Genomic DNA, 23,143 nt, shown 5'->3' on the forward strand with positions numbered 1-23,143 from the left:
TATCAAATAGTATATATCCAGATACTAGAGATACATTGTACCTCTACAATCTTGATACATAGCATTGAAACACAATATAAAAAATAATATAAATAAATAAAATTACAAAACTTTTGTGTAATTTAGCTACTAAAAGCATAAGATAAAGATAAGATAAATTTATTATTTCCAACGATAGACCAACAAGGGTCTAAGGGGCTGAAAACGTACAAGGAAAACACAAGCAATGGGAGAACCAAACAATGTTCGCGGAAAGAAAGAGCAAGAAAGCAAAAGAACTAAACCATAAAAGACTAAATACTCCTCATAGGAATGTAGCAGCCCAGAATCAAAGGATGTGGTTTAGGGTGAGGTTGTGCCCTGGACCGTCTCAAGGAGCTGTTGGAGAGAGGATGATAATACGGACAAGTGTGTTCACTACAAGGTCTGAAGAATGACCAAGTGACGCTTCTTCCCCTAGGAAGGAGACTCAAGGGTGAAGGAGGAGGTGATGAGCTGGTTAGAATGTTGTGTCGATGGGAACAAAAGTTGTAGAGTGTGATCACGGAGCTGCATGATCTCTTGGAGATAGAGGGCAAGAAACCACTAACCGGTGTACCTAAAGAAATGAAGAAAATAACCTGCACTCTCTAAACAAGTAGTAGAACCTTCCCCTAATCTCATAGTAAATGGGGCAATGGAACACATAATAAATCTCTATCTCTGCCACCCCAAGAGGACAAAGGTAGCAAATCCTGTCCTCTCTAAATATCTAGTGGGTAGTTTGAATATGCAACCAATAGGAACCCACTCTAAAGGATCCCAAGGAGATGTGGAGGGCATGAATCCAAAGAAGACTGAGGTACCAAGGACATACAATAACCCCATACTGGATATCCAAGGAGCGCTCAGCATAGGAAGGCATCCTTGAGCAGAGCCCCCTCAAAGAGTTACTACATGTCGTGATAATATACTGCTTGTAGATTTCGAGTCTGATGTGTTTATTCAACTCTTGGTGAGACAGAGGGAGGTGAGCAGGTGCATCCTGAGAGAACTAGAAGGGAGGAACATAGTCCATCACAATCCCAATCGAACCAAGAAGAGCATTAGCTTGAGAGAACCAGCAACAAGCTCTGCCAACAAAATCAGAGCCTACCACCACCTTGAAAGAGCAAATAGAAATTTAAAATTCAAATACCACTAACAATGTTTACAAAACATTTGTTTAATTTAGATATAAATTGCATATAAACATATAAAATTCAAACACTGTTATAAATAGCAATGTCATTTTTTATACATATAATATTATAAAGCTATTTTACTTTTTTTGCATAATTAAAAAATAAAATATGCTCTCTATTGAGTTTGATTGTGACACTAGTAGTCTCTATACAAAGTTGCAAACTAAAAGCTAATAATTTTCTATTTTCAGAAAGCAAGGGTTGCAAAGTAGTGTCATTTTTTATACATCTACTAAGTATAATACAAATCTATTTTAAGTTTTTGCATAATTAAAAAATATAATATATGAATTGGATTGAGTTTGATTGTGACACTAATAGAAAATTAATTATGCAAAGTTACAAACTCAAAGTTAATTTCTTAATTATTCCACATAGAATATCAGGCGAGGAAAGTAAGGGTTGCAGAGCAATGTCATTTTTTGTACATCTACTTTATACAATACAAAGCTATTGTGATTTGTTGCATAATTAAAATAAATTATGCCCTATATTGAGTTTGACTATGACAGTAATAGTCAATAAACTATATGAAGTTGCAAACTCAAAGCTAATATTTTTTTTTCCATGTAGAATGTTGGGTGAGAAAGAAAGGATTGCATCCACTATTGAAGTATGAAGATTGTGTCCAAAGGCCGAAGGGTTTACGTGGAACAACCATCATCAAATGTAAGCTCACTCTTGCTATGGCAAGGTACTTACACAAAGGTGAGGGCTCATTTTCTTCATCAATTTGGGAAAGGTGTTGAGGGTTGTACACAAAAGTGAAGGTAAAACACAATGAACACCCCACTTTATATTGCAGTCTTTTTGTAAATCCCTAATTATATGTGCCAAGGTATGGAAGGGCACGTCTAAGTGATGAATGCAAAGTTTTAGATAGGTTCACACAAGTCATTGATATAATGTATCTACAGGAGAAGACTTAGAAACTTCATGCATAAAACTCCTTAACATTGCAAATCTATTTTCCAACATTGAGTAAACCACAAGAGAGGTTGGATGGAGCTATATTAGCTCAAGCTAACCCTAGTGGATGGTGGGTGTGACATGGAAGGATAAACCATAGTTAAAGGTGCTTGGTTCTCATCTCTTTGTGGAGGTTAGTTCCTCTATTGCAAAGAGGAATCAGTCCATATATGGCTTTATCCACACCATCAAAAGGAATAGACTTATATCTAGACAAGCAAGGAAAATGGTACTTGTGCATAGTGCTCTTCAACTTTGGGATTGCCAAAAGTATCGAGAGACTCCATCTTTAGGATAGAATGCTCATCGCAAAGACATCCCCCATGTTGATGAGAATTTGACACTAGAGGGATTGGTTGGGATTCTATTGGATGAGGTTGACCATGACAATGGCAATGACAGAAAGGACTCTAATGTTGGTGCAATGTTTGGAGATTTGGACTAGGGACAATTGTGTTCTTTGTTTTTTTGTATTTTCATATTGTAATTGAAAATGAAACTACGACAGCAATTAAGCCTTTGGGAATTTTGCCTGTTAGTTTTTTAATATCACGTGCACATTGACAACAAATTCTGAATTACAAAATTGTGAATGCATATTGAGTATTGAAAATGAATTCTGAAAACATGTTTATATGTTAAGGTTGAGTAAGCCACAAGCAAGGTCGGATTGAGCTATATACACAACCTAACACTATTGGATGGCAAGCATAGCATGGGAAGGATACACCACAATTGAAGGTAAATGTCGATCGTCTCCTTGTACAGGTTCTTGATTCCTCTATTGCAAAGAGGAATTGGTCTATATATGGCTTAACCACAATATCAAAAGGAATAGACTTATATCTAGACGAGAAAGGAAGCTAGTACTCGTGTATAGTGCTCTTCAACTTTAGGATTGTCAAACTCCAAAGTATCAGAAGACTCTAGATTTATGATAGAATATTCATCTTGAAGACATCCCCAAGGTTGATGAGAAGTTGACATTCGGGGGATTGGTTGGGATACTATTGGATGAGGTGGACTGTGACAATGACAATGACTCAAAGGACTCTAATGTTGGTACACATTGGGAGATGCAGATTAGGGGCAGTTGTGTTCTTTGTTTTTGGTATTTTCGTATCGTAATTGTAAATATGGCAGCAATTTAGTCTTTGGGCATTTTGTATGTTAGTATTTTAATATCACATGTGAATTTTGAATCACAAAATTCTGAATGAATATTGAGTTTTGAAAATGAATTCTGAACAGATATGTTATATGCTAAGGTTTTATAATGTATATGCATGCTTTGTCCATGTTTTCATATTAACATTTGAAACTTCCCTATATATTTTAGATTCTCCCCATAAGTTATATAGTCATTCCCAAAATTGGCTCGGAAAATCGCTGACACAGAAATGCACTACCCATCCAGGAAACTCGGGTTAGCCTTGATGAAATACATATTTCCTAGTAGTCTCTTAATTACAGTGTGAAGAAGCATCTCATCCCCAATAAAGAAGTCATCTTGAGATTATATGATTTTCCTAAGCATCATAAAATCTCCTGCTAAGCTGTTTCCATTGCCAAGAAGGTAAATTTGTATGTGAGAACTAAATACCAATTATTCCTAACAGTTTCCTGATTTGAAATTCTACCCTAGTATACAAAAAATTATCAGAAATCTGATTCAGATCAGATTATCAATATGCCCAACCATCCAAGGCCGATTACTTGCCAGTTATTGCAGATATTTTCTTCACTGATTGAAATTATGTAAGCCCTCTGAAATTATCAACTCATAGCATCCAATTGTTGACATGACAAAAAAAAATCCATAACTATTCCAAACATTGTCATATTTGGTTGGGAAAAATATATTTTTTAAACACTTCCCCAAGGTTTTCCTCTTGGCATTTCCTTTATATAATATAAACTAAGATCTCTGATAATTGGTATAATTTAGGCTCTTTATATTAAAAATAATCCAAAATTAAAAAGAAACAAACCAAATATTGAAACTGTATACATACATGCATGCACAAAATTAGTAATTATAGCAATAATTACTGACATTTTTATTGAATTGGAAAAGGTAACTGTGGTCTTAACATAGCTAATGGAAGAAATTTTGAATTCAGTGACGCCTTTAGTTAGGTCATTTAGTATTTTGGTTTTCTTCCTTTCTTGGGCTTCCTTATTGCATTGTTAGTATCATACTATCATGTATTGAGAGAGTACTGCAATCATCTCTTTTTCTTTTAACATGATAAAATTTAACTACAGACCGCCTAATGCTATCTAAAATGTAAAAGAAAATCCACGGAGTTGTTCCCAAAGCCTTGTACTCAAGAAAAATAAAAGAAGAATATAAATAAGCTACTAGCAAGTAATCATTTAGTACACGTTAGAAGGTATTTAAAACAGAAAAATAGTCGAAGCAAGATCTGATACAAAATTTTGACAATTAGTCACTTAAGCTATGAACAGACTGTAAGCTAGAAATGATGCATCCGTAAGTAGATTAGGTTTTTGTGGCAGGGCAGATTTAGTAACTTAAGTAACAATGTAACAAACCTTTTCTTCTTCAAGTTCTTTTTCCCTTTCCATTTCTTTAAATCGAAGACTAGCAATGTACTCATCAAAAAGACTCCTACGAAAGGTGACCTCTTTAATTGCCCTGAAAATGATAGCCAGCATATTTAATTCGGTATTAAACCACAAGTATATTCAATAAAACTGGCAAAGGTTTTATTGCAGCTCCAGCATACCTGTACTCTTGGGTATCTTCTAGCAATAATTTGCAGTCCTCCCATCTCGAGGAAGAAGATATTGCCTATTTGGCAAAGAAAAAACAATATTAAACAATGCTATCCAATATTTATACCTACTATTAATGATAGAGCATCATTAGAAGCAACAATTTATAAGAGGTGGTGAAAGACCTTTGTACTAAGCAGCAGAGTTTTGAAATCCTCTGTAAGCCTTCGCCTCTTTCTTTCTTCTCTCTCTTCTTTCTCTCTTGCCTTTTCAATCAGCTCTTCAAAGACAAGCTGCAAAAGGAAGATTTAATATCAGAAAAGAAAATAGAAAGTACATCGAACTCAACATTTTTAACATCATGGAAATGCCTTTGAGCATTTAAAAATCATGTACCAAGCTAGCTACAGAATTCTGCATAATATTATCAATGAAAGAATGAAAGTGTGTTGTCCTCAGTTTTGACATCATAAAATTGAGCCAAACCTACACAATTTTCTCATGAATCTGTTGATATAGCCTCTTATTGATAAAGCGTCATTAAGGCAATTCATTATCACTGAATTGCACTCTATGCGACTTTGTTAGTGCATTTCTTTTGGAAGTTACCATCAAGTTTAACCCCCAATGTTTACAAAAAAGAGTTTTTCTTCTATGATTGTAGACGCTTGATTGTTGGTTGCATCTTTTGTTTGTTCTCTTCTTGCTGTAAATAGTTTTGAGTCTTGTTTTTGCCTTCTGATAATAGCCCTTGCAATCCTGCTTAGGCCTCAAATGGAGTTGCCTAGCTCAAGTTAAGAAGGAAAAGGTGGGGGTTTTCAGGTTGAAAGCACGGCGTGATTAAAATTGGGCTTTCTATACGCAAAAGCACAAAATAAAATTATATTTAATATTTAAAGTGGATTTTGGCATCCATTTCAAATTTTAGCTAATTCTGACTTGGTTTGACCATACTTTTTAATGTTTTACAAAAATTAGCCTTTTAAGTCTATTTTCATGTAACTTTATTGAAAACTATAGTTATTTTATTAAATTTAATTACATGAGACACTACAAGCACATAAAGGTGGGGTTTTTATTACTCAAAGCATATATCAACATGCTAAACACCTACTAAAACCCCACTACCAAAAAATTTAAGTCTTAAAAGCATATAAGTGGACTATTTGAATGCAATAACATCTTATTTAACCAGTTAAGTGATTAAAAGTGGGGAATTTGAACCCAAAAGCATGTGTTATTGTGTTTTTTAAGTTTATTAATGTCCTTATTAACTTGAGTTAGTAATAAAATGCGTATAGGTGGGAATTTTAACCCAAAAGCACATGCAATTGCCAAATCAAGTGTTTTTGTTCCTAAAAAACATGATATTACGTTTTTATAAGGGGGTTTTGAACATGTTTATGCATATAGTGGGCTCTTTTGACTCCAAAACACGTGCTTTTATAATCTAGAGGCACATCATTGCTCATCTAGTGTTAATATGCATAGGGGTGGCGATTTATATGTCAAAAGCACATGCTTTTGCCATTCAAAAGAACGTCTTTACATTTAGAACGTCTTTACATTTATAACATGTATTTTAAGCTAAAATCACTTAAGGTGGGGATTTTCAACCCAAAAGCATGTGCTTTCATAACCTAAAAGTGTCTTTAATGATTTTATTACTACAAGGCATATGCGTGGCGAGTTTTGGCCCAAAAGCACATGCTTTTGTAATTCAAAAGTGTGTCTTCACTCACAAATACATGAGTTTGAGTAAGGTGGCAATTTGGTCCAAAAGCACATGTTTTTGCAACCAAAAAGTGTCTTCACTTAAATATATATAGTGTTTTGGTTAAATACCCAAAAGTGGTGACTTATAGCCCAAAAACACATGTTTTTTGGCTTTGAAAACTCTACTTTTTTGGGCATTTTTCTTCAAAAACGGGATTTTGCAGCAAAGAATCACTCATTTCTTGGTCAATACTTGATGGATTTTGAAGATCTTTAAGTCATTTTTACGACAAATCATCCAAGGATCACATCTAGCTACACAAAAATAGGGTTTACTAAGCTTTTTGCACATTTCACAACCTAGGGCACATTTTTCCCCAAAAATGCCTTAGTTTTGAGTATTTTGTGTTTACTGTATGGGGTAAATAGATTAATGCATACAGACAATAGACAAGAACATGTAACAGCAGTACTCCTTTTATTATTCGCATATATGCCGAAGAGATTACATAATGCTTACAATGATGATTACAATGATCTCGGATGGTGGACATATACTTCCCGAAGAACCTTCCCAAAGGGGTCCGTCGGCTACATAACAATTAACGACTACATGCTAATCTACCCGTTGGCTACACAATATCTACCGACGACATCATCCCATCGGCTACACAATATCTACCGACGACATTTTGCACCATCAAATCAGCAAATGTTTGATTCAAGGTAAGTTCCAAAGCATTTCCTCTCCTTAGTGGGAATTCTACTCTTTCAAATCACTTATTATGCTTTGGATGCCTTTTCCCAAATTCTTTTCTTTGTGCACATTGCTTGGTCAAAACAATTGCTAAAATGGTGCAATTTTAACCTCTAACTTCCTACACTTTCCAAGGAATGGATTTTGACTCAAGGATGCATTCATTTGGCGAGGATCAAGTCAAGATTTGAACTCTATATATGTTTCTTTGTTGTAATCTTTTCTAAATCTGAAAATCTCATGGATTTGCATCAAATTTTGCACAAAGATGTGAAGAGACTTCTCTTGTTTTTTGTGGAAAGAGGTTAAATTTCTTGTCAATTTCATCGGGCGAAGTTGTATATATGTTCTTTTTTTTTTGTTTGCAGATCTCTTCATTTCATTTCAGATTTGCATTTGTTCTGTAAATTATGTGCTCTTATTTTCCATCTAAATTCTTTAAGTTGCATGTGTAAGTACTTCATCTTGCTTTTACTTGCAATCAAGGATTAAAAGTCCCATTCTTAAAAGAAACTACCAAAGAAAGAGAGCCCATTTATCACGTGATTTTGCTTCAAAAAACCCCACTTTTATGGTTTCATACACTCCATTCATACCTTGCATACTACTACACATGACTTAAATACTCGTAATGGTGGTTGCTTGCATGTGTGTGCACGTTTACTTGTGATGAAGACACAAAATCTCATTATAACCTTACATCTTTCCATCCATTTCCATGCATTTTCCTCGTATAACGCTTGGTGTCCGCACACGCTTCTGAACTTCAAAAACCTTTTTTGGGTTTTTTTTCAACCATATAAGCACATATTTTAAGCTTAAATGCATATATCCCAAAAGTTTCCAACTATATTCCAGATGCAATGCTCCGAAAAAAACCCGTTTTTAAGTTTTTCCACCATTTAAAGAGATGGTTTTATACATGGAAAGAAAGGAGAACATGAAGCGAGCACGATCACGTAATGGAGCATAAAGGGCGGTGAAAGAGTGACTCGAAGCATAGAGTGATTTCAAGACAAATGATTAATGACCACTCAACAAAACAATCAACGATACATATTCATATTCTGGTTTGAGATGCTTCCACCAAACTTGAGCAAAATTATCATAAAATATCGGGCGTCTCATAGCACCATGAAGATCAATGAAGCATGATGTAATAGACGACGTGTTTTGTTAGGCACATAGAATTTTTTCATCATGTATTTGTAATTTGTAAGTGACATATTACATGTAATGAAAAACAAAATATAATTGCACGTGATAGTATCACATGCAAAGTTGTAACATGTAATCAAGTTGCAATTGCATGCAATTTAGAATAATTCAAAATTAGTTAGGAGTTTGTTTTTGAATAAGTCAAGGTGGTTAAGGGCTTCCCCTTTTCTCTCCACCTTTCTCTCTCTTCTTTTCCAATATAAAGGAGGGAGCTCATTATAAATAATCATCCTTTGGTGAGGCAAGGAACTTCTACAAGTTTGTATGTGCACTCTAAGACTTTGTGCTTGGATGTAAATCAGATTGCTTTCGATAAAAAGGGCAACTTTCTTTCAAACTTTGTGTTGATTCAAAGTGTTATGTAATGACATTTTCTAAACATTGATTATAAATTGTAATGCTTTGTTCAAGAGGAATTTGAGTTCAATTGTGCAAAATTTGAGTTGCCTATTGCATTTAGATCCAATTTGAACTTTTGAAGACTCTGTGTTGCCATAGGACAAATTGAGATAGATAATAGTGGCTGCAAATACTAGGGATTAAATACTTTGTTCTTTAATTTCTAGTATATTATTTCAATTTGGATTGTTCGTAAGAGCCTTTGTGCCTTGTTAGCTATTCACTTTATTCTTCAAAAAGTATCAATCATAAGAGACTTTGGGTTCTTATTATCAAACAAACAAATTAAGTTACACTTGTTGTCTTAAGAGTTGTTCTTATGTCAATGACCAAGCCATTGGTATTACCATATCAATAGATTCCTTTTGTTAATTCGCAAAGTAGTTGTTGTTTACGGTAAGAAGGGGGCCTACCCTATTGCTAGGAGGAGAGATGCATCTTACTACAGTGTTTCCTAAAGTTTCCATTTTGTAGGTTGTAGTCTTAATGACTTACAAAAACTTTAGCGAACAAAATGGTTCTTAAGTAGTAATAAACAAATAGAAATAATGTTTTGATATGTAGTCAATCTTGCCGAGCATTTTCCAATTAACCAAAATAGATCTCTTTATTTTTCTCTTTGTGCATAGGATAAGATAAATTAATAAATGTCCAACAAATGGCCACAAAGAGGGTCCAAGGGACTGTCGAATAACAAACAAGAGGGCAAGCCCATAGTGAGGACCCCAAATGGTGCTCAAGAAAAGTCAACACCAATAATAAAAGAAAACAACAACAAAGAAAGATAGTGTGGGGGAACCAATAGAGAAACCCCTAACTCCCCTACTAGCTTGGAGCAGAACTGAAGAAGCCCAAAACAAAAAGGTGAGCCACAAAATTAAAAAGGGCCCTAGGTTTCTTCTGTGGACTCCTAGAAGAGGAAGATGGTTGTTGCAAAAAAATTATTTCGAGGCTTCATAGATTTGGTATGGCTTGAAGAAGGACCAAGCTAGCACTTAGTACTACACGCTGAAAGGAGCCCAAGGAAGGAGGTAATAAGATAACAAATGGCCCAGTACTACTGCTAGAGAGAGTGGTCTCGAAGCCTTACAACCTCTCAAAGATAAAGTGGTAGCCACCTTTGATCTGTGAACTTGAAGAGAGTAGAGATAAACTATGCCTCACTAGAAAGGCAATAGAATTTCCCACAAATTTCATAGTACATAGGGCCGCAAAAGATGAAATGTGCCTGTGACTCAACCTTCCCAATGCTACAAAGTTGGAAAATCTTGTTCTCTCTATCAAGGCGATGATTGGTCTCAATGCGAAGCCAACAAACCTACTTTGAAAGAGACGAGACGGATCTGGAATGAATCCAACCAGCAATTAGATAAGTAAGAAGGACAAACAATGAGCTCATCCTTCATCTCAAGAAAGTACTCAGCATTGAACACAATCTTAGGGCTAAGCCTCACGTGAGGATTAACCCAAGTGGTGTGAATAAAATGCTCATCTATGTTGTTTTGATGCACAAATTCAGCTCTTGTGTAGGAGGCAAGAGATAAGGAGGACCATCAATTAATTATCGGAAGTGGGCAAACTATTTATCTCAACTGCAGTGGAGCCAAGAAGGGCCAGAGCTTGAGCATACCATAACCAACCACGAACTCGGCCCTTAGAAATGGAAGCGAGAATAGACTTAGAAGAGCAATAGGAAAGGTAGGAGTAGCTCTTTAAAAAGAATCAATGAAACCTCACATACATTGCAAAAACAAAACTAGATCGAAGACGACCACAAGCCTGAAGGGGCGAGCCCCAAACCCAGCAAGAATAATATTATGTGAACTGGACTACTTGCACTTGATGATGCATCGAAGAAGAAGATTTTGGACCCACTCAATCGAGGTCCAATCTGACTCCAACAAGGTCCCCCGCACAACAGAGCCATAGAGAATAGTTGATCTAATCAAAGTGTCCATAAGAGTGAACTTGGATGTGGTGTCCTATAAGTGATGTCGTAGACATCGTCTATTAAGAGGGGCCAATGAGTCATACCCTTTGTTGATGCATAATTAGAGGGCACATCTCATGCTAAAACAGGGACCGAAGAACTTAACCTTGAGGTATGCACAAGAAGAAGAAATCTCAATCTCCACCCATTTGAAGAGGTAGAGGTGAGAGATCTTGAGACTATTGAAGACCATCGCCTCAGTCTTCCTCAAATCAAAGGTCAACAACTGCAAATTGCAAAAAGGAGCTAGACCATTAAGAAGTCTTTGTAAGCCTTCCAAGGAGAAGGCTAGGAGGAGCAAAAAGAAAGATAGGAATCAAAAATTGGTGTAGAACATGGTTGTTCCTTGGCAAAGAGTTATCTCGAAGAAATGCCTCCAACTCGCCAATGTAAATCCCAAAAAAAGTGAGGAATAGAGGGCAACCTTGCTTAGCACCAATACCAACAGTGCTCTTAATGAAGTTAAAAACCCCACAAGATGTCTTGATGTGACTAATTATCTTATCATATTGTCTCATGATATCAAACAAAAGACTAAAAGATGCCAATGTTACAAACTCTATAGAAACAAGCCAACCTAGGAACAAAACCAAATGCTTTGTGAAAATCCACAAAGCAGAACTAAACTTTTGTCAAGAAATGACAAGCCCCCTCAATAATTGCTCAAAGAGTCAAAATGTGGTCCATGATTTGATAATCCTTGCTTAAACCAGCTTGTTAGCTAGTCCAAATGTGATGCTAATCCAACACCCAAGAGGGAAGAGTGTGCTGAATTGTGCCAAAGTTTGGAAAAAGTATGGCCAACCATGATGGTTTTGTAGTTGTTAGATATGAAGCAAGGCCTACCTTATGAATCAGATCAACTATGTGGGGGGGGGGGGGGGGGGGCGAACCTTGTTAAACCCACACGATTGAAGAGATCGATGAGGAAGGAACCCCACACTATGATCACATGTTTGAAGAGTTTTACTTGGAATCCTTCCTCATTTGTCACCCCAATACTATTTACAGATCTAACAACTTCCTTGGTGTTTGTATAGGTGAAAAGATAACATTGAGAGGGGGTGAACTGCATAGGAGACTAGAAAAGGATATCATAGAAAGTAGAAATATGAGAGACAAGGAGGTTGTAGTTCAACTCAAGGGGAAGGGGTGCGGCAAGGAAAAATGATGTGCCAGGAGTTGGGGGACTGGATGAGTGAGACACGAAGGGCTCTACTAGATTGGGAAGTGAAGAGATGCATACTATGAGGGAGAACATGGTGGTACAAGTTTTTTAGCGAGGCATAGGAGGGGAGGTAATGCATGAAAGACGAGTGCAAGATGTGATGGAAGGACTTTTAGTCACTATCGTACCACTTGCTCATAGATAGGTATTCTCAATTTTGAGAGGAAAGGGGGTGGTGTGCTAAGGGAAAGAAAGAAGGGAAGCCTCCTAGATAGAAGAGGAAAGGAAGGCAAATACGGTGCCAAAAACTCTAAGGGGGGAGGGAGTTTGGATGAAGAATTGTTTGAGATGGTGGCTAAAAAGGTCTCGGCCATCGTCATTAGAGAAAAATGAGGTATCGAGGGAAGAACCGGGAAGGTAGGAAGGGAAGTGGGTTGGTGAGGGGAAAACAGGATAGTACAACTAAGGAGAGCATGGTGGGCAAGGGGAATAGGGATGACAAAGAAGTGAGTGATGGAGGAAATGAAGAATCAGTAGGAAAGAACATAGTCCACCAAACTTGCATCACCACCATGAGGCCTGCACCTGCAAATGAGACCGTAAGGCCTGCAAATGAGTAAACGAGAACCAAAGAAGTTGGAAAGACAATTTAGAATCACCAAATCTAACCACTCGCAAAGCTGGAAAAGAAGGTGGCCAAACTTTATAAGGGGTTGCAAGGCATTGTCAGAATATCTCTAAAGCCCCATAGCAACAAGTTTTGTATACTCAATGCACGTAGTGTTCACATCCCATTTGTGGATAGGGATCTAAACAACCCTGGTTCGTGCACTGAAATCCCCAAGAATGGTAATATCCTCAACCATAAAAAATCACTAATGTTGTTGAATAAATCAATGTAGGGATCCCCGTCAAGGCCATTGTCAAATTTATACAAAGAAGATGCCAAAAGAAAGTAACATACTACAATGAAAGGGTCTCTAAGGCACTAGGCAAAAGAGCAAACATGGACCCACATTAATCTAGCGAAATTTTAGAAAAGAAAATAGTAGAAGTTTGATCCCAAAGAGGATTGTAGACAAGGCAAGCAACCCCACCTGAGCCTCTGACCACATCACTATAAGATGACAGCTAGTGAAAGCTAGTGGTGGGCACAATTGAGGTGGAATGTGATGAGGATTTATGTCAAGTTAAGTCAGATGATGCAGTTGTTGGCATGAGTTCTCCAAATCATGTATTTGATGGCAATGTAGCGATAGTGGGAGTAGGAGCATGCAAGGATACTATCATATCAGCAGCCACTTCTGTGTCGGTTGAGCCATCCAATGAGGAGCTTAGTAGTATGCAAGCGGTTGTATTTGTGTGCTCTGATGATAGTACACTTGTTATTGTTGATAAGGTAAGCAATGTAGTGATAGAGTCATGTTATACTATCGATCAACAAACTGTTGATGTTCACTTCATGGATAGCCCTACGTTTCACATGGATGCAACATTGTCTTATGACAATCCGTTGTTTGAGGTTGATGTTGATCACTCACCTGAGTGGAGTCGGACTCAATTTTCACCATCTATAAAGATTCAATTTTGTGTTGCGGCAGTTAGTAATGTTCCTATATCCACAGATTTTGATGTGGCTACACCTATAGTTGATACAGTTGGCATGAGTGCATATGATTCTCCTGCAACTGTGTCTCTTCAAGGGATTGATGATCAGGATTCCAATCCAATTTATATTATATGGGTGGGGACTAGGATGAAGATATTTCTTGTGAGGAATTCTTCTGGTGATATTCTAACTCCTACATCATTAGCACAAGTTTTGGGTGCTATATTGCAGGTTATGTTGTTGGTCCTGATGATGCTAGTGGTATGCAGTTGATTCAATATTAATAGGGGGTGTCACATACTACTCCATTTGGGATCCAGGCGGAGGTTGGAGTTCACTGTGATTGCTAGATTGCTTGACGGCAAGCAATCTCGAGAAGGGAGGACTGTAATGTACCCATTTGTTGCGATCATCAGAATTTCAAGGATTAGCCTAATATTGGATCCTTGTAGGCTAATGAGGATGGTTAGAGGGTCTTCTAAGGATTGATTCATCTCCAACATTCAGGGATTTATGGATTTGGCCTTTGTTCGATATCATTTAGATTTCATTTGCCATACTTACTATGTATAGTAAGTTAGGAGTAATAGAGATGGACTCTTTCTATTTTTAGAAAGTGCATTTGGTCACTTGGAGAATTATGAGAAGAGATTCCTATATCAGACGGCATGGCAATCAAACAAGTATTTCAAGAGATATTAAAGTTCCAGTGACTTAAGTGATTTATTTAAATATTTTAATGTTATAATAAAGTTATAAAGTAACTTATAATAATAAAGTCACTCTAATATTATAAAGTGCAAATATAAAGTTATTTTATGATTTAAAGTCACTTTCTGACAAAAGTAACTTAAGTGACTAAAAGACGAAATAGTCTTTTATCCCATATTGCTAAGTTATTCGTACCTCTCCTCATTTCGAAGTTATAAAGGAAAGCATTTGCATTGGGATTGTTACCATGAAAAATATGAAATATATTAATTTCTCAAATCCTAAAGGTTGCTTAATGTGACCAGATATTTCCTAAGGACGAAACCCCTTAAGGAAAATACCGAGGCTGGACGCAAACCCGGAATCTCACCATTATTGGTTCAGGTCAGAATTAGAGGCAGTACGCTGAAGATTATATGCATTCTTCCTGAGACTGCAGCAAGTAGAGAGAAATGTACAGTCAGTTGAAGGGAAGGCTTTAAATATCAGATCACTGGTACAGAGCTCATGAGGCAATAGGTTGGATAGCAGCTTGAAGATATCAACTTGATAGACGACAGGTGTGGGCAAATAACAGGTAGCGTGGGTTGTTCTCCAACCACAGCACATGCCCAATATAGAAATCGTGATCTGCACTTTCCCAGGTTTCTTCCATCATGTTTTCTTCTGCATATTAAGATGTCATCCTACGTGAGCTAGGAGTTACTTCATTTAATCTTGCATTCCAGTTAGTAATTTCTATCAGCAGTTGTAATAGAGGTTATATGTATTAATGCAATAGTACTGTTCTTCTTGAGCTGCCACTGGTACAAACTACTTTTGGACATCCATATATCATTTGTTTTGAACACACACCATAAATGCTAATAACAGTCACAGCAAGAATATCACAGTAATATCAGTACTTTTATCTTTGGGAATGCACACCAACTATTCGTAAAAATGCCATAGACAAATTCTGAATTCTTTTGCAAATATAAGGGATGGGATACTACAATTGTGCACTATATACTGTGATGTGTTATGAAAGAAAATCTAAACATATAAACCATAAGAATTCAGAAACAGAAGTTTGCTGAGTGAGGAGGTATTTTGTAGACTTGTAGCACTTGTTGCTATTGTTTCTTCTGCTGTTCTGTAACAAACAAATGTTCAATTTCAAGTTTAGAACAGAGATTTTCTTGTTGCCTGAAGATGGGATGCAAATTGTTTGGTAAAATAAATTTCAAAGATAAGTGAATATTTCAGAATGCTATACTCATACAAATGTTTTACAGAATGCCTATGCTATGAACTTGAAATTTGTGGTTTAATATTGGCTCAGTTCTAGTAAGGGTTATTACAGCCAGTGACACCCAAAAGATGGCAAGAAGGGCTCTCATAAGTCTTTGTAACGTGGAGACCAAAGCACCATGAAGTAAATGTGCCATAGACCAAAATGTCTCATTACCATTCCACCAATTAATTTGTACAGTTTTGTCCTTACATTCCCCTACAGCTAACCATGACTATTGTTAAAGTTGTAAGTTCAGTCAGATTGAATTGATCTAATCTTTAATGGTTATCGGTTAAACATTATTGCATTTAACTAATCATTAATTTTATATATATATATATATATACATACATACATATATGTATGTATATGTATACATACATATATGTATCTATAGATATACATACATACATATGTGTGTGTGTGTGTGTGCGCGCGTGTGTGTATATTGCTGTTAATTAAGTCTAATGATTATTAACTAGCCATAACCAATAATGATTATCATAGAGGCATGTCTCTTCTTCAGACATGTATCTTCTACTCCAACATATATGCATTTGGATCTGCAATTGGAACACACAGAAATATTGGCAGTGCTTAGTACGTTTGCAGTGATCCCTTAACAAGGTATCAGAGGCAAGGCTGCAAATGTATAGGAACAAGAGAGGAGAATAAACAGATGATCATAAGGAAAGTAAAAACAATGTTGCTAACAAGGGATAACCTAAATCCTAATTATGGAATATGGTTTAAAACACAAGAAAACATGGACGGGAAACTACAATATCATCGAACAGGAGTGACTGCGCAAGAACAAATGGTTACCATTACTAATAGCAATTACTTCTCTTCCGCTCGGACATGGACAGATAAAGCATAATATCACTGCAGTCTAGAGCAGAAAAGAATAAGGAAAAAGATGAATTCTATGGAAGATTCCACCAATTTAATAGCTACCAATAGTATTGCAGATGTTCTCCATCATATTTACAACTGCACAACAATCATTCTAAATTCCTATAGTCATGAGCAGACAAAACAAAAGTGGGAGCAAAGTAATAATTGAAGAGCCAGTCAGCAAACATGCATTGGATGATCATATGCAGAGAGGTAATTGGATCATGATGGATCAGATATTTGTCAGGGAAACATTTGTAGCAACCTCTCCTAGCAGCAATCACAGCAATAACATTCACCATTCCAAACTAGCATCTAATAGATATCCTTTGAAAAGGTATTAAATCTGCATAGAAGCAAATTCATAATCAGTAGGAAGGTGGATATCAAGTCTAAAATTAATGGCTGAGATAGAGATAACATGATAGGAGATATAATGTATAGTTCAGACAACAAACAGACTTCTGGGCACATATTAACAAACAATCCATCTGCATGTTTACACAATGCAGGTTTTTAAGAATATCAAACTAATTACGAAACTAACAAAGGTTCAATCTGTAAAACTGTGATGGAAACCCTAGTATTAGGGTTGTGGTGAAGAGACAAGCTCTTCCCTTCTTACATCCTCGTACTTAAAAGACGTGTCAGTACTCATTTCCAATGGGGATCATCGAATAAAATAACATAATTAGTTATTCATCACCAAATCCCAGCATTGGACATTCTTTTCTTCTTTCCATATACATCTGGATCATTTGGTGGAACAACAAAACACAGCACAAGCAATAAGCATCATAGCAATGACAAAGATATAGAACTTCAGACTAGCTATTCTGTAAAGTCAACACCTGAAGCAGAAAAACCATCGCATGCACAAGTAGATCAAAACATTGATATTTGTATTGCACATTGCTACAATAACTATACTTCCCTGGATTCATATAAGACCGTAGAGATATCAGAATTGGTCGGGTATTTTTCAGATCAATAGTAAAACTCAGTATAAAGCATACAATATACTTATTTTAATTAACCAAATTTTATTAAATTATTAATTGTTACTTACTTTGTCATTTTAAAATAAATTACATTTTATTTAAAATATGTTTAAATTGTATTTTATTTATTTAAAATTTGGATTGTTAAATACTAAAATAAGTTTATACTAAATTTAATCATGGTTGTTAAATTTTAAACTCTATACTTAGGATTATTATATTTAAATATTATTATTCTAATGAAGCTTGATATTATTATACATTGATTTAAACATAATGACCTTATTGGCTTATAACAATTGATTTTGTCTATGGATAAGCATTTGTATGGATTTAAATATTTAGTCATAGGGATATCATAATTTTGAAATCATGTATAAATTTATGATTAAAAATATGTTCTATTGGCCAAACCAAACTTCTTAAAATAAGTGATTTTAACCATGTGATTTAGGTATCTATGTTTTTTTCCCTGTGTTTTTACTTGGAGTTATATGTTGTTCTTTTCGGGTTGGTTTTCCTATGAGATGTTTAACTGGCCAACTTGGATGTACCCCAAAGGCTTCTGTGTTTTCTTCTATAATGAAATGGAAAGTTGCATTTATGAGATTTACTTTGTGGAGCATTTATGTTTATTTGGGGTTTGGGAGCCAACTTATTTTCGGGTTGCCTGTTAAGAAATCGAGTCTAATCATTATGGGTGTTGTGGTATAGGACACAACTGTGATTTGTATGCTTAGGAGAGGTTGACTAGGTACATGTCTTTGGGAGTGGCTTGCAATAGGGCTCCAGGACCCAAAGTGGTCAGTATCGGGGTAGCCTTTGTTGATGTTAGTTTTGTACCACTACAAAACATATAGCAATTGAACACTTGATATAGAATATCAAATCTTCAATTCCTCTCTTGAAAAGTTAATACTCATGAAGACATAAGAAAAACTCCAATGTTCCTTAAACCTGTGGATACTAATTCAGTATATCGATGTGATTTTTTGGTAATCACGTAGGCAACTGTACACTATTTGTTTGAGGACAACTTGGACTTTTGGTGGGATGATGGTGACAATGGTTTTGTATGAGATCCAAATGATGCTGATGAAAATGGTGATGGCAATGGAGGGTAAAAGTTTTAATGACTTACGCCTTCCTAACCTTCTTCAAAACTCCAAATACTATACTACTTGCTATTCTACTCCTACTCCTATGAATAGAAAGATTAGCAAATGGACAAGGATCGAATTTGATGAAAGCTAACCAGAGGCTCTACCTCCATAGATGCAATGATTCAAGGGAAAATGACTAGATTACCAGGCAATGCTTCCTAACCAGACGCTAGGATGCTAGTGGCCTAGTTTATAGATCCCTATCAAACATCCACTAATATTACCATGCAACTATCCATCTACTCTTACTCTTACTTAGCAACTTTCTTAAAATGAAATCTACTTTAACAATTTCAAAGGAAATCTAATTCTAACTATTGGAATTAGAAATCATGCAATAACACCAAATGTTCTTAATCACCATGCAAGTCACAACAATGATAAAGAGAGACAATTTTGGTATTATCTTAGCAACAATTTTCTCCAACCCTTTACAAATAAGAGCAAATGGCCTTATATAGAGGCCAAAATTTACAACTAACAGTAGAAATAAAGAGGCAAAATCAACAATCCAGAATGGATCCTAAAAACCCTAATTAGGGTTGCCACCCCATTGGCCAATGAGAAGATGCCACCTCATCAATGGACCAATGAAAAAAGGAAAAAGTGGCAACCAATGAGAAGGCACCTTAATGGTGGCCAATCAAAATCAGACACCTACCCCATCCTAGAAGAAAGAGAAATTGCCACTTGGGCTTACATCAAATGATCTTCTAATATAGTTCTACCCATTGTTCAAAATATCGCCAAAAAATGTAAATATCACGATATCACGCAAAACCCTCCTGCAACCAAATAAAACGCAATAAATTTTGGCACCAAATAATGCAAAAAACCGTGGCAATAAAAACAGAAAAAAAACGCGTTGAAATGAAAAAGTCGCCCAAAAAATCGTTGAAAAGTTGTCCATCGTTTAGGGTTTTTTTTAACTTTATTAAAACCACCTTCTTTCTACCTGTCGCCGACGACTTCCTTATTACGAGTCAGATTCCGCCATTTCAATGCGTTAAAACAACACTCTTCCATTCCGCAATCTTCAGATTCACAAATTATTTGTGATTTCAGTTGGGGGCCAAAAAATTTGAACGGTTTGTGATTTCAGTCGGGGGTCAAATTATAAAATTATTTGTGATTCACAAAGGATTCTTCCATTTCGGGGCCAGAAAATATAGTAGTAGATTTATAACAGATTTTAGAATATTTTAAGAAATTTTATATTTTCAAATGTTCAATAAAAGAGCCAATTTATTGCCGTTTTTTTTGCCGAGTTTTTGCCAATTCCAAATTTTTCAAAAATTTTGGGCTGGCCGAGATATTGCCGATACCGAGTTTTTAAACTATGGTTCTACCCTTACCTTTCATCTTTTTAGCCAAAGTAATGAACTCAGCTAGCTAGCCAAAGTAATGAACTTACTGTGTTCATGGCAAAGGCATCACAAAATATCTTATAGTCTTTGTTGTTGTGCAAATGAAGCTGTGGATAGCACTCATGCACCAAACATTGCCCCAGCGCATTAACAATTACTCCTAAAGCCTTAAGTCCCGGATTTTCATACAACCTCGCAATCAAATAGAACAAATAGGACACCATATAGAATTGCTTTTGATTTTGCACGGTCCTAAGTTGCAATTCTAGATTCTCGCTTATGATTCTAGCCCAATCAAATTTTCTTTTTCCTTTTTCAATTTCATCAATAAACAAGTACATCCAGTTTTTGAATTGTGTACCTTGAGCTAGGCCCATGATTCGGCTGAGAAGCACAATGAGATCATCATACTCTGATTTAAGTCTGACACAGTGAGCCTTGATGATCTGGTAACTCCTTTCTTGCCTTCCGGTAGCCAATCCTACTTTAGATGAATGAAATAAGCCTCCTAGTTATCCTAGAATAACTTAGCCGCCTGATCCATCATTACTACTGTCATGCTTTTGTACTGAGGGATGTTAAATGCTTCTTCGATCACTTGTCTGCCAATGTTGGCCAACACTCTCTTCCCTTCATCAAAAATGATGGATTTACTAACCAAATCAAACCTGGATGCACATTCCATGACCAATTCTGGACAAGGCAAGGTAGGAGAGAAGGCCACTACTTGTACGATTCCACTTTTGTAAATCTTCTTTGCCATGGGGGATTCTCCTTCTTTTAGTCTGTCCTTTAGCTGTATCATGTTCGTTGTACCGATATTGATATAGGTTATTCGCCTCACTTTTGAGAAGAAGGTGGTCTTGGGCATCATATCTTAGTATTTGTTCCCTTAGGGTTATTTCTTGCACTAACATCTACCATCCTAAACACTTATTTCTGCCCCTTCGTTCTAAGTGATATGGACTACCCTTATCGATCTCCAACTTCCTTTCTATCGATGAATTCTAACTTATTTCTGCCTCGCCAATTCCTATCACTACACTTATCAATCTCTAATCTTCAACCTAGGGGTTCTGCCTCGCAGTTATCTTAGGATGGACTACACTTATATTTCCCAACTTCAACCTAGGGTGTTCTAGCTTATTCCTGCCTCACCAAGTGTCCTATCATGAAATCTACACTTATCTCTCCAAACTTCAACATATAGATGGGATGATGAAGTGGTGGATGATGAATGCAAGAAGAACATAAGGGAAACAAAAACCAAACAAGAACAAGGTGTGAAATCTGCTTAAGAACCACCTTCAACTCTAAAAATGAATTGAATGTACCTTTACCAATAGTTGGGTCTTCTTTGAAGTTCAGATGAAATTCTTTAAAAAAATTCAAGCTTCTTTGTGAAATCAGAATTTTAATCCCTTTGAAATTGTCCACACGTTGCCAAGAATCAGATCTTCAATAATGCATCCTCTACCAAAGAATAATGCCCAGATCTGGTATAAAATCGCAGTCCGTTTCAAGAAAATCAGACCCTTAAAAAAATCGCCAAGTAAGCAGCAGTTTCAGATCTGCCTTGAATTGCCTAGGGCAGAAATCGTAGCTTCCTATGCAAGAAAATCGATGCCAAAATAATGACAAATCTGCTCCAAGGAAAAGAAATCACCAAGTGAGAGAGCTCTTCCAAGGGAAAAAATCAACAATCATATGTGAAATCTGCCCCCTTGCTAAGAAAATTGCAAAGTACACAAATCAGCTCCAAAAATCGCCAAGTAGAGAAGAAAGCTTGTGGTGGAATGAGAAATGAAAGAGGGGGAAAGCCCTCTTATCACACTCCCATACCTCCTCCAAGCTAGCCGACTAGCCCTGGAGAAGACAAAAAATTAAATTAGACCACCATTAATGGTCCCAGATTAAATGTCAAGCCAAAATTAATTTTGCCAATAGTGAAATTTGCACTTTTAATTGCCGGTTAGAACCAAAATTGCAAAATAAAATTAAGAAAGCCTTGGAGATGTTAAACATTGTCATTTAATAACATTTTGGTAATTAAAATATCATTTAAAACTGGTATTAGCAAGCTAAAATCGATTTTCAACTTTAATTTACCAATCATTTTTGGTATCTTTAAAATCTTCAAAGGCAATTTTTCTAATTTAATGCAAAATTTTGCAATTTAATCCATTTTCAATTTTACAATGCAAATTTTTTAAATTTTTCCCAAAATAAATCATTTTCTCTAGCATCCAAAATCAATTTTCAAATTTCACCATCACAAAATTAATTTTTCACCAAAAAAAAATCTGAAACAATTAAACCTAAAAAAAACTTTATTTTGAAAATGGTCGAGATTATACAATTACATCCAATTTTTCAAAATAAATTGTCTAAGTCCCAAAAATTTGTAACTTTACCACGCCAAATATTGTTCTAACTATTGAGAAAATGTTGTCCTTGAAATTTGTTTGGCCTAAGGATAAAATTACAAGTTCCAAAAAATCAAGTTAAAATCGGGTAAAAAACAAAACTAACCATTTCTTCCTTAGCCCAAAGGCGTCCAAGGCGTAGAATTTTCAAAATAAATTTTTTTGGATAACTTCAAAAAAATTTACCAAGGCGATCAAGAAAATGGGGGTCCCCAAAAATTTTGGGCCGATGATGTGAAAACTTCAAAACAACCTTTTGTAAGTTATGTAATAAGTGATAACATGGTAATTTAAAATGATTTGACACATATTAAAAAGATAAGTTAGAGACGTTTGCCTCACCCCATGCCTTGAGCGCTCGTACAAGCTAAGGATGGGAATGAAATGATACCTAGTGAGAGGTATGACTGGTTTTCCTCGTCTTCATGAGATATTTTGGTTCTCCATGTATCATGTTGAGGGTCTGGGATCTAGAGTGACCAGTCCAAGGTAACTCAACAGTTGAGGGTTT

At 36.0% G+C, this 23,143-nt stretch overlaps 1 protein-coding gene across 13 annotated transcripts in view; it reads right to left on the reverse strand.

Annotated features, from left to right (window-relative positions):
* Window positions 1-23,143, reverse strand: part of LOC149539149 (pre-mRNA-processing protein 40A-like) — a 249,680-nt gene that overhangs the window by 35,980 nt on the left and 190,557 nt on the right. For all 13 annotated transcript variants that reach the window (XM_089800486.1, XM_089800477.1, XM_089800476.1 and 10 more), the window contains exons 25-27: window positions 5,120-5,227; window positions 4,946-5,010; window positions 4,752-4,854 (exon numbers count right to left, since the gene is read on the reverse strand). In XM_089800486.1, coding sequence (XP_089656612.1) covers window positions 4,752-4,854; window positions 4,946-5,010; window positions 5,120-5,227 — 276 coding nt within the window. The remainder of the gene's footprint in view (window positions 1-4,751; window positions 4,855-4,945; window positions 5,011-5,119; window positions 5,228-23,143) is intronic.

This window comes from Cupressus sempervirens, chromosome 9, assembly GCF_028749045.1.
Source record: "Cupressus sempervirens isolate cs-2001-9-10 chromosome 9, ASM2874904v1, whole genome shotgun sequence".
Lineage (NCBI taxonomy): Eukaryota > Viridiplantae > Streptophyta > Pinopsida > Cupressales > Cupressaceae > Cupressus > Cupressus sempervirens.